A 14508-nucleotide genomic window follows, 5' to 3' on the forward strand; every position below is an offset into this window, starting at 1 on the left:
TAGCCTCATTGTGATCCCACCATTTCACATGTCATCATTTCAGTGGTCGATGCTTATAAAATCAAGGTTGTAGGACAGGCCAGGCTTTTTGAGAAAAATAATGATAGGGTTATTACTTTATTACTATTTATTTTTTATTTTTTTATTTGATTTTTTAAATTTTTTATTTTAATTAATAATTAAGAAAATGAGTATTAGTAATGTTATATATTGTTTTAATTTTTTCTTAACAATTAAGGGTGTGTTTGAATGTTGAAGTGAGTTGAGTTAAGTTGAGTTGTGATGATAAAATATTATTAGAATATTATTTTTTAATATTATTATTATTTTGAAATTTGAAAAAGTTGAATTGTTTATTATATTTTATATTGAGATTTAAAAAAATTGTAATGATAAATTGAGATGAGTTGAGGTGAGTTTGGTAACCAAAGGAAGCCTAAGTTAAAAAAATACTTAAAATGAAGCCTATCACCATCCTTTTGGGAGATCCCCATTCGCTTTCTCGTTCTTTCCCCGTATTTCTTCTTAATTTTCCCGAGAAAATCGGCAGAGTCAAGCTTCCATTGTCTCAAAAGAAAAACCAATCTCTCCGTCTTCATGGCTTCAGGTATTGCAATTACTCGCCAAGTTTTTTACTTCTCCATGCAATTACAATCCAGTTACCGTACGGTTTTGGCTGGTTAAACGTTTGAATTTATGATCTTTTGTGGAATAGCGTGAGGCTCATCTGCTAGCTCGTTGAATTTCATTCGAATTTGGAGAATTTTCATTCTGGGTATCCATTAAACATCCACATGTACTGTGACTCTCGTCTGGTTTTCGAGTCTTTGATATGGATTCAAGCTGAAAATTCGTCTAGCAAGAATGCGATTTGGATGGTGCGAAAATATTAGAAGCATTTAAATTTGGAATATTCTTGTTTTATCTCCTCCGATATTCCTGAGAACTAATCACCGCCAATTCATCATAATTGAGTCGAGTTGAAGTGGGCTCATTTGAGTTTGTGTTATTTTTTTCTAAACCCCAGATGATGAAATAGTATTAAAATATATCTTTGTTAGTTCGAATGGGGTTTGAATTGAAAAATACATCTATCTCAATCAGTTTAATGCCTTGCAGATTTTGCCTTATCAGTTCCTGATGAACCTGAATCAGCTTTGAGGTTGAAGGCGGTTCATTACTTTGTAACGAAAAGGCCTTGGCTTGGTAATCCAAATTTTTTTTTTTTAGTTTCTTTTACACTAATTAACCTATTCCGTCTGGGGGATGCTAGTTCATACTTTGGACTATAGGTTTTCGTTCTTATTTTCAGGTTTTCTGTTTCAGATCTCTATGGAGTTAATGTTAGGCCTGTTGCACCAGTTGGGAGTGTAAGCAGGAAACCATATGTTGATCCGGCACTAATACATCATTGTTTACCCGATGAACTGCTCTTTGAGGTATTGCATGTTATGTGAAAATTTTTTATGAAGAAAACTTACTGGCTATAATAAATCTTTTTGTAGTCTCTATTCATTATATTCTGTTCGGCACCCGAGTAATTGTATGACAAAAAATCAATCCAAATGTTTTGTTTGTGTTCATAAAAATATAGAAGTACCATCTAGGAGACCTCTAATAAATATAAATACACAGGTCTTTGCAAGAATGAGTCCATATGACTTGGGAAGGGCAGCTTGTGTATGTCGGAAATGGAAGTACACAATTCGTAACCCTGTATTTTGGCGTAGTGCATGCCTGAAGGCTTGGCAGGTAAACTCAGTTTTCTATTGAGAAATACAAAGCTGTTCTAATTTTATTGTATGGAAAATTGAAGCCTAAAACTTGGACTGCTTTTGTGAAGCTCTCTGGAGTTGTGGAAAATTATAAAATTGTTCAGTCAAAATATGAGGGATCATGGAGGAAAATGTGGCTTTTAAGACCAAGGGTCCGTGCAGATGGTAAGATATGCCAACACAAATCCTCTTGTTTCCGTTTTGAATTATTTTCCATGTCTTTATATAGAACAGTATACGATGTTAAAGACAAGCACAAGTCTGCAAGTTGGCCATAAGAGAATATAGTCAATTCGTGAGCTTGATTTATCCAATGTACATATGTCTGATGCTCATAAAGAAAACTTGAGGCCACTCTCCTCGTATTGTTATTCCATTTGTTTGCACCTTTTGGGCTTTGTGAAGAGGAGAGTTATGAATTTAACACCAGTTTTCACGTTTCAGGTCTTTATGTGAGTAGGAACACATATATTCGTGCTGGAGTTGCAGAGTGGAAAGTCACCAATCCAGTGCATTTGGTACATTTCTGTTCTGCTTATTTTTACCTATGTGATATCCTTTTACAATTATTTATATTCATTTAAAGGTTTGGCTGTACAAGTTGCAGATTGGATTATTTATAACATGCATATGGCATATACAATATCAAGAAGGCCCAAAACCCCAAACCTCCATGGGTGTGCTCCCCAGTTTCACTTCACTTTCTTACTAGAAATATAAATCCCAATACCCACATAGCTTATTTTATAATTACCGAATTATGGAAAGATTTTAGGATTGGACAATGATAAGATCTGGTAGGATCATGCTTGTAGTTTTTGGTGCAAGCCCTAGTGCAAAATCTTGCCTAAACCAAGCATAAAAATGTAAGTGTCGTAGACTAGAAAAACAGAAGTTGGATCATGTGTGAACTGTAGGTTTTTTAAAACTCATAATATATTTTTATGGAAGTTGACAAACTAATAGGATCATAATTAATGTAAAAAGAAAAGAACAAACATTTCAATCAAATGTTCTGTTTCTGATGGTGCAACGATAAATATTTTCTTTTTTATCTTTAGAAAAGCAAATAAAGATTCTAATATCTGAACAATATGAGGCTGAAGCATTTCATCTCATGGTTAACTAGTGAGATTATCTCATAACAAAATTCCTTTGGTTTACATATTGGCTCAACTCTTGGGATAATTCATATAAGCAAGTCGATTTTAAACTGCTGATTCGACATTATGTTGGTCTAGAGCCATATACTTTGGGCTTGTTGCTTGTCTTAAATCTGAGTAACTAGAGTAATTGGGAAAGATTATCAAGGACTTTTTATTTTAATTGAAGGTTACTTATTTCTTTCATTTGCTCCATTATGTTCATTGTTTGTATCCTTCCTTCCTTTGGTTGTTAAGAATGATGAGAAATGGAAAATGCTAATAATTGGGATAAATCATAAATATAATTGCCTAAAAGATTTTCTCTTTTGGCCAATTCTGGAAGGAAGAGTGGAAATGGAATGTGAAAGATGCTTTTATTTAGTTGCTATTCTGCTATCCATTCAATTATTTTCTGCTAATGTCTTTCTATTTCTTCTTTTTCAGGTATGCTATTTCCGTTACATGAGGTTTTTCCCTTCCGGAAGATTTCTGTACAAGGTTATTATCATCCTAACTCAATTAGTGCTTCTAAAAGTTGGAAGCGGTATTTTTGTTTCTCTGGCTGATACTTCCATCTTATCTTCTAATTTGGAGTGACTAGAATTCTTCGCAAAAGGTCAAAGATGTGGCAAAATGCATGAACTTCCGTGCATCTAAAACAGACTGTGTTTTTAGAGGCCATTTCACATTATCAGATGACCAGGTCAGGTTATACTATTTGCCAATTCCCAAATATCTTTCTTTTTCTTTGTCCTGACCAGGTACTTATTGTTACTCTTTGATTTCAGGTTGAAGCCGCAGTCTTGTACCCTGGCATGCGTCCTACTGTGTTGAGAATCCGCTTGAGGTATAACATTCATTGCCTACAAGTGTGTTTTTGTTGTATTCATTTTGTCGTAGGTGGCTTATGGTTAGTGTTAGTTATTACTCTTTCTCCCTTCAAGTAGTTGACAGAATAGCCGAAAAAGGCTTTTGCGCCAACTTTTAGTGTCAACTTCTTTGTTGTTCTTCATAATGTATGGATAATAATTAATAAAGAAGGTATATTAGGCCAAAATTTTGATTTTTTGATGAAGAGATTGATCTGACAGTTGCCTGTTTTGCAGCCACTCATTGATATTGAACATGTGGCAGACTTTGAATGCACTGTTAAATGGAACCTTCAATTACCATTATTTTTGTTTTTATTTCCGTGGTGCCATGTTGGGATTTTGGTAAGCTTATCTGCTCTTTTGGCACAGGTTAAGAGGAACAACAGCCGGGGCTAACAATCGTATGGATCCACTCTCACTTGTTACTAGTGGTGTGGATGATAATGAGGCCAACAACCCTGATGAGGACATCCTTGGGGTGGTTGAAGGGTGGCAGGATGATGAATCACACAACCCAGATGTGCCTGCAGTCTCACACAGGAGGGGCCTAATGCCTTTTGTCTTCATCCCATTTGAAGAGGTACGTGAGTTGAAGAATCTGCTCCTTTCCCCTTGAATTTGGGACCATTAGAAACTCCCACCACATTGGTTACATGCACACTTGTCATGGTGTGTGATTTTAGTTACTTATTATCCAGCAGTTAAAAAAAGAGTAATCGGGATGTTTGGGCAGAATTATTTTTCCCCAAATTAAGATCCCATAATCCATCTCTTGGTTGACAAAGTTTCTTCTGCAAACTCCTTAGATTCTGTTGCGTGAAAACTAGAGACCAAGGAGAGAAGTTATACTGTAGTTATTAGTCTATTGTACCTTGTTTTTTCAATTTTTGGCATTTTTTATGTTCGTTGGTATAGGTGGAAACTTCGGTTCTGAATCTGCCTGTGGAAAAGATGGATTATTTTGTACCCGGTTGATACTTCAAAAGATCGAGGATCTTCCTTCTGTATATAAATAGCTCAATTCCTTCGCATCTTTTGTCATCTGGGTTCCTTTATTTTGTGTATAAATAACGCTGGAATCATGAAGCAACTTGATGTTTAGTTCATGTCATTAGTTATGGCTAAGGCTTCAGTGCGTTCTGTCTTGTATTTTGCTTATGGAATTCATTGTCGTGTTGATGGTGAAACCATGTACTATTGTTATCCTGTATAATCGTTTGTGGATATAAATCTTACCTTAGCTCCTAGTTTTTTAAGTGCTTGCACATTGATTTTATATATATTTGAAATATTAAAAGAAGCAATCACTGCATAAGCTTGCTGGAAAATGAACGTAGCACCGAAGAATATTGGAAGTAAAAGAAATCAAAGAATGCGAGTCAGTAGAAAGTGGCGCCTTCTATAATTACAATTCCGAAGGATCCCAAGTTGGTGTGTAAGGGATATCAACAATGCTAGGTACAACCGGCTATGAAAATCGCAGTGCAACCGACTATTTTTTTATTGCTTATTTATTTTTTGGGTTAAAAAATAAAAAGAGAGACCCACCCAAAAAGGGAGGGACACACCACTCTTCCCCTCTCTTTTATCTTTAGGTACGCGTACAATGCCGTGGGACCTACTCCAACCACTCCATCTTCATCTTCTTCACCCTCTAGCTTCATCCGAAGCAACTCAGAGCCCTGATTTCATTTCTTAAAGCGATTAAGACATCATGGTAGATGCAGTGGAAAACTTTTCACACCCTCCTGTTAAAGAAAAAGCAATTTTGCCAGCTTCTCAACCCTTGTGACTCTCGACTCTAAGAAGCTGAAGGTCATCTCGAGTGAGTGATAGATTTTTTTTTTTTTTCTCTGGGTATTTGTTTTGAACTGAAGAACTTGTAGAACTGGGTATTTGTTTCCAGCTTTCACTGGAAAATTGAATTGAAAATTTTAGCGACAATTAATTTCATTTTGTAGCATTTGGTTGCTCGTTGGTGATGGTATGTTTATCCGTATAAGGTGGTTCCTATGATTTTGCTAATGTAACACATTTATTTCCTTTTGCATGGTTAGCATTTCTAGAATTTTTTAGTCGACTTTGATGAATTTTTACTTTTAATCTGTTTGGAAAGAGACCCATTTTGATTTTGTTCAGTTTTTTTATTTTCCCTACCTGTTCTGTAGATGGTGGATGATGCCGGTGATGGGAAGTGGAGGAGAAAAGCACTGCGACGTTGATGGTGGAAAGAGACCGTAGCAAAAACTCGAATCTGTTTGGAAAGAGACCCATTTTGCTGCTTTCCATCGATGGTGGAGGAGGTCATCCCGTCGGAGGAGTCGTCAATGGGCACGGCACATAGAGGAAAAAAAAAATTGCGATTGAGGAAGATTTGATGCTTGAAACTTCATCATAATCTTCGTTGCCAACTTTAGTCGACCAGTGGAAGTGCCTCTTTGGAAGTGGCTGTGGCTTCGTTGGTTCGTGGAGAAGATGAAGGGAGGAGTGGCCGTTTGTGGCTTCGTGGAGAAGAAGATGAAATTTTGCCAGTGTTAGATAGATTATATTCTTCCTACCTCTTGCAATGTAAAAATAAAATACAGCGTTTCATTAATGACGTGGAGATTTCCCACCGGTTGCATAGGCCGGTTGTAATAAGCATTTTTCAAGGGATATATGGGGTTTCCTCTTAGAGAAAATTTTTCCACCGGTCGGTCTAATTTTTCTCAAATAACAGCTCTTCAATGGGTGTTTGTCATGTAGGTCTCCTATTTCACATCTCATATGCCTACATACAGCTGATAAATACCTGGACAAAAAACTCCCTTGACATTTCTCTCTACCCTGCCCCCTTATAACCCTTCCCCTTCCCCTCTTCCACCTCGAAGAGGCCCTCCTTCCCTCCCTATCCCCTTCTCCCAGAACCAAACGTCGGTGATCTCCCTTGACCTCGAGTCTTGACCCTCCCCCTCTCTCTCTCTTCCTGAACCAGATTCCCAAGCTGTGACCCTCTTCTGCCTCTTCCGTCGTGGACTTCCAAATTCAAGCCGTGACCCTGCCTCTTTCGTCGCGAGCTCTCCAAACCCTCAACAGCATGACACTTGGACAATATGATTGGTGCCATTGACGTTCGAAGCCGATGAGATCTGAGATCTCTGGTATGACCTTTTGTAGTTTTGGAATTCACATGCTTATTTAAATTTTTGTAATTTTGGAATTCACAAGCTAATTTTTGTCTAAGAATCTTCACTGACCAATATGTTTAGTTGCGGGTTCAAGATGATGAACCATTGAACTCTAATGATTTACTTAAACAATGAGGTTTTATTCTAAAATTTGTTGGTTGATAATGTTGAGTATTTAATTTAGTTTGAGTTTGAGAGAGTGGTCATTTCTTTGTTTATGGTAGATGTTTATGTCAAGAGACCTATCGATGGTTGTAAGCTTGGGATATGAATCTTTTAGGACTAATTCCACAAACTTACCTAACCATAGAGATAAATGTTTGTTGAATTTCAATGATGATTCTTCAAAAGACTTGAAAAAGACATAAAGGGAAATGTTTGTTAAATTAACTGATCATAGAGATGAAATGTTTGTTGAATTTCAATGATGATTTTGCATAAATTTTAGGGTTCTTCTAAAAACATCTTCAAAATATACGAGCCTCTAAAAAGTTTCAAAACTCTAATCGTCAAACACAGAATACCCATATAGGTATAGTGTTTTGCCGTTCGGTGGTTTTTTACTCTTTTCATTTAGCAAGAGAAACCAAATTGTAGTGTCTAGTCAGGGAGAACCAAAACAGCAAAACCGAAATGTGAAAGCAATAAAGCGTAACTTTTGATGGTTGGCCATTCATTGTACCTTTTATTTACGGTTGTAATTTTCATGTTTTGTTTCATTGTTTATGTTATTGGCACAATATGTATATATGTGTGTGTGCGCGCGCACGCGTGCTTCTAAGTATTTTTAATGGTTTTGTCCCAGATCCACGTATTGAAATTGGGATTTCTTACAATTTTTTACTAAAAATTTTCTAAAATTTAGAGAAAATAGATATGACATGTGAACCTTTTTATATTAATGTTAGAATTAAGATGGGTTGAACAAATTAAGCACCTATTAGGAGAAAAAATCTTGAAGTTAGGGAACAAAGAAAATTAATCTCAACTCATCTCATTTAATCATTACAACTTTCACAAATTCCTACACAAAATATAATAAACAATTCAACTTTTTCAACTCTCAAAACAATAATAATATTAAAAAATAATATTTTATTTAACTTTCATCTCAACTTACTATCCAAACCTCACCTAGTCTAAAATTGAATGAACACAAATTTTGTGAAATTTTTCAAGGCAAATATGGATCATGCTCAAGATATTTTCAGGGAAGACAAAGATATATAACTTTGTGAACCTAAACTGAACTCATAGTTTCTTAAAGGCAAAACCCAACTCAAGAACCTCAACTGAACTTTGTCAATTTTTGTCTGTCATTTGGAACCTTAGATTATAGAACGTTGAATTAAAGGCACAACCCAACTCAAGAACCTCAATTGAACTCTGATCTGTGCATGCATGATCGATCTCTTGTTTTCACTTCTGATAATCACTAAGATTTTCTTTTTTCTCACTAGGTTGCATAATATTTTTCCTTGCATCGAAGAGGTTCTTATGTATTATGGTTTTTATATTGTATCTATTTTCCAGCAAATGACAAGTTCAAGTACCAATATTGGTTCAAGTTCTTAAACTTTAAGAGGGAAAGACAAAACTAGTTTAGACAGGCCACTTTGTTACTGTGGCATTCCATTCGAAACTACAAATTTCTGGAAAGGCAAATAGTTTTGGTAAAAGATTTTATAATTGTCCAAACTATAAGATCAATAAACAATGTGAATTTTTTGAATAGATTGATTTTGAAAATGAGCCAAATTCATGCTGCAAGATGACATTGGAGTTAGCTCAACGAAGGAATAAGAGGTTACTTTATAAACATGTAATGGTCAAACAAACCAAATTTAAAGTAATAGAGAAGAAGTATAAAGGAACCTTAAAAACGTTGTTGACATCGTGGTTTTTTTTTATTGTGATTTGTGTTATAATTTTTATATCCGAAAAACATTTATGTATGTCGGACACTGCTATGACTCATCTAACCTGTTGTGCATTGTATGACAATTTTTGGACAGCTGATTATAATGAACATGTAATGTAATGAGTCATGTTTGGTGAATCTAATGAACATGTGATATAATGAGTCGTGTTTGGTGAATATAATGGACAGGTTTTGAAATGTAATGAACACGTAGTGAACAAGATTTGGAATGTTATGGACAGATTTTGCACATAATATGGACAGGTTTTGGAATGTTATGGACAAATGTTGCACACATTATGGAGAAGTTTTGAAATGTTATGGACTGGTTTTGCAAGAAGTACACAAAGATAAAAGTCAATCAAGGAACATCCACAATTCAAAACTCATGAATACGCCTTGTAAATTCATGTTCAGAATTACAAAAATCTAATCCAAAAAATTCTTGTTTAAAATTACAGAAGTTCAAAAAACAAGCTTCATAATTTGAACATGATTTTCCTGTAAAAAAAAAGACATAATCAATTACTTATAAGTTAAATTTAAAAAATTCCCCATCACATATTAAATTTAAAAAACAATATCCATAATATAAGAAGAAATAAAAGACTTAATCACATACATAGGTAAATTTTGTCTAAGAATCTAAGTTTTGACAATCGATCTCAGTTGTATGCCCAATATCTCTACATTAAGCCACAACAAAACACAAAAAATAAAAAAATTCTTCGATTAAAAACAAATAAATCAAGAAACTTTTAAAGCTACAATACCTCACTGAAAGACAGTTATTCCTAGCATGTCCCTCATTTTTGTAAATGCTACAAGTTGCATATTGTTGCATCTCTTTTGGGTTCTTTGCTTTCAAAGATTTTGGTCGTCCTTTCGTTGGACCTTGGCACCCGTGGAGGATCATTTACTGCTTGTGAAAACTTTTAGACATTCTAACTTTTTAAAATATGGGTGTCATTTGTTGACACCCCTCCACCTGGATAATTTGTATCCTGAATATGTAGATAATCTTCCATCAAAAGTAGTTCTTTCTAGACCTTGTCTAAGACAAGCGAAAGGTGATTGAGTTTTTCTGTTGATTATGACTAAAGTTATGCAATGTCGTAAAATTGTATCATCAACTACTTTTTTTCACTATTGGATCATCCTGTGTCATTATATGCCCTTCAAGACACAGTACATATAAGATATGCCTATAAATAATTCTTATAAACTCAAACATATGGCATGTATATGTCGCATTATCTTTTCTATTCTCCAATATCACATAATAAAGAGAAGTTTCTTTGCCATGAGGTGCCACTCCATATGTCTTGCTTTCACCCTCTTTAAAAAATTTGGTTGATTTGTAACATTGACTATTGAAAAGCTCATCTTGGAAGATCATGAAAGACTTTGTTATGTAAACTATGACCGCCACTTTTTCAATTTTGTGACATATTTTCAATATCGTCCGTGTAGATTTTATTTGCACGTCATTTTCTTTTCTTTAAAATAACATGCATCTAAGACTTTTTCATATTAGTACACAAAGTTATTAAACATAGTACCTGAATAAACATAATCCTTCAAAACACTCCTTTGAATTGTTGACATACCAGCACAAAATATTGAACGCAAGTAAGTCAGAACTCACTTCTCCCGCCAAATGTAAAGATTTTGCAGCCAAATATTATCTCCTAGTACATACTTCACTAATATTGAGTTTCATTCCTGCTCAAACTCATTAATTGTAATTGTCTCATATATACAATGATGAAAATCTTTTTAAAAGTCTAAAAATTTATTGTATGCATGAGATAAATATTCGAGAAAGTTTTCTAAAATGTGCCACAAACACAACCTATGAGTCGTATTTTGGAGTACCTGTACAATGACTTTCGCCATTGCCTTGTCATCATCGATAATTATGGTTGAAGGGGCATTCCAAAAATTGCCTCTTGCCACGTTCTCAATAACCATGTATATGATTCGGCTGTTTCATTAACTAACAAAGCACAATCAAATATTATGATTTAGCGATGATGGTTAACTCCAGAAAATGGTACAAATAGCATCTTATAAATAATTGTCAGGTACGTGACATCAAATGTGACAACATTTTCAAAATATTAGTATGTAGCCTTTGATCTTGCATCTGCCCAAAAACAACTTTTCATATACTAATTCTCTTCAACTTGTATAGAGTACACAAACTCAGATTCTTTGTATTTTTTTATCAAGAAAATAGGCATATAAGTTATATAACATTTGTGCATCTCTCTTCAAATAATTTTCTCATTTTATTCCTCAAGTAATTTTTCACATTCTTTCCAATACTTTGTGCATCTTCCTTTTCAAATAATTTTCTCTTTTTGTTCCCCAAGTAATTTTCTTGAAAAATTTTTCACATCCTTGCCAATACAACCAATGTTAAAATCACCCCTGATTCTTTACTCAAAACTGATATTATCTTCTTTATCGGTACACTAAACTCATTCAAAGTTATAATAAATTTTTTTTGGACACATGTGACTCCCCTATGTCCACTGAGCAAACCAGTGCTTCTCAGTTCTAAGTAGCAAGTGGTTATATTCAAGCACAAACTTGCATGCTATCCATTTTTTACCATCTTTTTTTATTCTCATCTTTACTTTACATCCAATCTTTTTCTCATCAAGTTTCGATCGTTCTTTTTGTTCTCCTTTCCCGCCGAAATTCTTTCATTAAGCAAACATAGTCGACTACAATTAGTTTTCTCTCATTTTTTGGAAATCGAGTTTGGTTGGTCCTAATGGCAAAACATTTTCTTCTTGCGTACACCTTGTAAAATGTCTGAGTGTCTTCTACGTCATCAAATATCATACTGATGAATGACTCCAAAGGACAATTACTCGAAGAAAAAACCACATTCACTTCATCATCCACACTGACTTCATCTTCCACATTCACTGCATCTTATACATTCACATCACATTGTTCTTCTACACTTTCAACCTGACGTTGTAGATCTTCACCTTCTAAACATGTGTGACTTAACATTATTTCAACTTCATCATTATTGAAACTTGAAATTTGATCATTCGTTATAAAATAAGAAATACAAAATAAGATCCTTCAACAATCTCATTCGGCTGATTTCAAAAGGATAATAAAAATAAATAAAAAATAAATAAAAAACCCAATCTGAAGCTAGTAGGAACAATATGAAATACATGCAGTCACGTATTTGCCATTCTACCTAGCAAATTCTTATTTTCCAAGAAAATCTATGGTTTATTCTATAATTTACATTAAAAAAACTCATATTTATACAAACATACTCAAGGACAAAGCATGTGTGTGAATCAATCAGCTCCATGTGTACGTGATGCTCCAAAAAATTATGTGCCCATCTACTAACTAGCAAATTATAATTTGCCAAGAAACTCGCAAAGCCCAAGAAAATCCATTCCAAATTCTGTCATTTTAGCAATGAATTTTTTTACATTTCTAATCAGTGCTATTAAAATGTATACATTAGAAATATCGACAAATCTTAAATGACCAACCCATATGAGTGAAAAAAATCATATATCAGTGCACAAATTAGTGCAAGTTAGTGCACAAATCACTGCAAATTATCCCTGTTAAAATTAGTATAGATCAGTGCTACAAACCATTCAGTGGAAATCTGTAGATTATAAATTAGTGCAGGAAACTGAGATACTTCTCTAGCATTTTAGTACTGAATTTTGAAATTAATCACATGCAAGTTACATTTAAAAAATCTCCTGTCACATATTAAATTTAAAAACTAAGTTACTGAATTTTGAACTAAGATACTTCTCCAACATTCACTCTACTTAGGAAACTAAATGGTTTTTAAAGAAGATTTTTTTTTTTTTTTAAATTAGTGCAAAAGTCAATGTAAAAATTGAACCATGAAGTGGCAAAGGAGATGGCAGCGACTTTCATCAACGACGACGACGACTACTATGGTGGGCAAAAGCTGTGATGGGCGCCGAAACTTGTTGGGGGAGATAGAGCTTGGTGGGGGTGATAGAACTTGGTGGTGCGACGACGTTGTTCAGCTGTGGCGGCGACATACCTAGTTTCGTGCAGCGACGATCTAGGTTCTTTCCAAAGTTCAAGGTGAAATTCGAAGGAGGGTCGACGTTTCTGTTCTCAAAAGGATTTTATATTTCCATTGGTTTTATTAGATGTGACCAGATTCATTATATTTAGTGTGTAATTTCATTCGTGGCTTATTTTTATTAGGGACTGTTAAACGCCTAGAAATAGCCGAACCATTCCAAAGAGGAACTGTTCCTCTTATGCTAAGCAACATGATTTTTTTTTTCTTTTGTTAACTTTATGCGTAGAAAGATATATAGCGCCATGTGGAGTAGTTAAAGTAGCATACTATTATAATATAGTAGCTTAAGTGCCTTTGTGGAGTTGCTCTAGAAGTCTTAAAAAAATTTTAAATAACTTTTAAAAAACTCTTTAATAGAAAAATTAGATTTTTGGGTGTTATATATTAAAATACTTTTTAATTTCAAATGAGTTAAAAAATACATTTGAGGAAAAGTAAATGTATTTTTCCAGATAATCCGAAATGTAGTTCGAATTTTAAAAAGACTATTAATGAGTAAAAATACCCATATAACTTTCAAACTTTTAAAGATATAGTCATAATTTTTTTTTAAAAATCAAATGATTGTCATTTCTACCTCAAAAATACTTTTTTAATTTATTTCTAAATAAATATAACACGTTTGAAAGTACTTTAAACATATTGTAAGAAACAATAAATAACTTTTTAATAGTAAAACTTGTTACTTAAGGTATAAATTATAAGTCCTAAAACTATAATATATATTTCTCACCACAATCCTAGACATGCCTAAGAGTCATTGCATATTCACGTTCTAGACAAGGGACCGACCTAGACAGCAATTTTTTTTTAGCAAATAGAAAATGCTTAGGCCTATGTCCCGATTATTTTTGTTTTTTTATTTTTAGGATTTATGTTTGTTTATATTTTAGTCTTGTGTTATTTATTTATTTATTTATATATTAAAAAAATACATTAAAAATGCTTTAAAAAAATAATAAAATAATAAAAAAGTTTTAAACAGTCAGTAGAAGTCCTCGGTGGATTTCCTCAGCTCAGCTAACAACTCCCATAGCAAATAATGTTTAGCACAAGATGCAAAAAAAGGGACAGAGATCTCCTAAAGTTTTTGACTGAGTTTTATGACTGCATGCGAGGTAGAAATAGCAATGTTTTGAATACGTATCGGATAGTGTACCGGTCTAGGCACTGGAACGAAATATTTTAATATCGGTACCGCTTCATGTACAGTTTCGAGATAGTCGATATATGAATAAATTATATATATAAATATATATAACAATTATATTCTAAAATAATAGTTTATATATGAATAAATTATATATAAATACATACATATATATAAATTATAAATAGTCTAGTCTAAATTGGGGGTCAAAAAATGAACTTGAAGTTTGAAAAAAATGAAAAAAAAAAATGAAGGCCGAAATATTGGCCGGTACAGGCCAAAATTTAGGCCGAAACGGCCGGTACGGCCGGTATTTAAGCCAGTACGAAATACAGGTAGTATCTATACC

At 33.8% G+C, this 14508-nt stretch overlaps 1 protein-coding gene across 1 annotated transcript; it reads left to right on the forward strand.

Annotated features, from left to right (window-relative positions):
* The first annotated feature begins 477 nt into the window (after positions 1-477).
* Positions 478-5048, forward strand: LOC121256451 (F-box protein 7). Its single transcript, XM_041157252.1, has 11 exons — positions 478-607; positions 1120-1206; positions 1327-1439; positions 1636-1752; positions 1844-1940; positions 2220-2293; positions 3365-3418; positions 3522-3623; positions 3709-3767; positions 4162-4372; positions 4708-5048. Exons 1-11 carry the CDS (start codon positions 598-600, stop codon positions 4765-4767), a joined length of 984 nt encoding a protein of 327 aa, XP_041013186.1. The 5' UTR covers positions 478-597; the 3' UTR covers positions 4768-5048.
* Positions 5049-14508: the final 9460 nt, after the last annotated feature.

The sequence above is a fragment of the Juglans microcarpa x Juglans regia genome, chromosome 3D (assembly GCF_004785595.1).
Source record: "Juglans microcarpa x Juglans regia isolate MS1-56 chromosome 3D, Jm3101_v1.0, whole genome shotgun sequence".
Classification (NCBI taxonomy): Eukaryota; Viridiplantae; Streptophyta; class Magnoliopsida; order Fagales; family Juglandaceae; genus Juglans; species Juglans microcarpa x Juglans regia.

Bases quoted from the DNA above. Each gene is read 5' to 3' on its own strand.
- LOC121256451 (XM_041157252.1), top strand. The intron at 1,440-1,635 runs GTATTGCATGTT...ATAAATACACAG, and splicing joins CCGATGAACTGCTCTTTGAG to GTCTTTGCAAGAATGAGTCC. The intron at 1,753-1,843 runs GTAAACTCAGTT...GCTTTTGTGAAG, and splicing joins CATGCCTGAAGGCTTGGCAG to CTCTCTGGAGTTGTGGAAAA.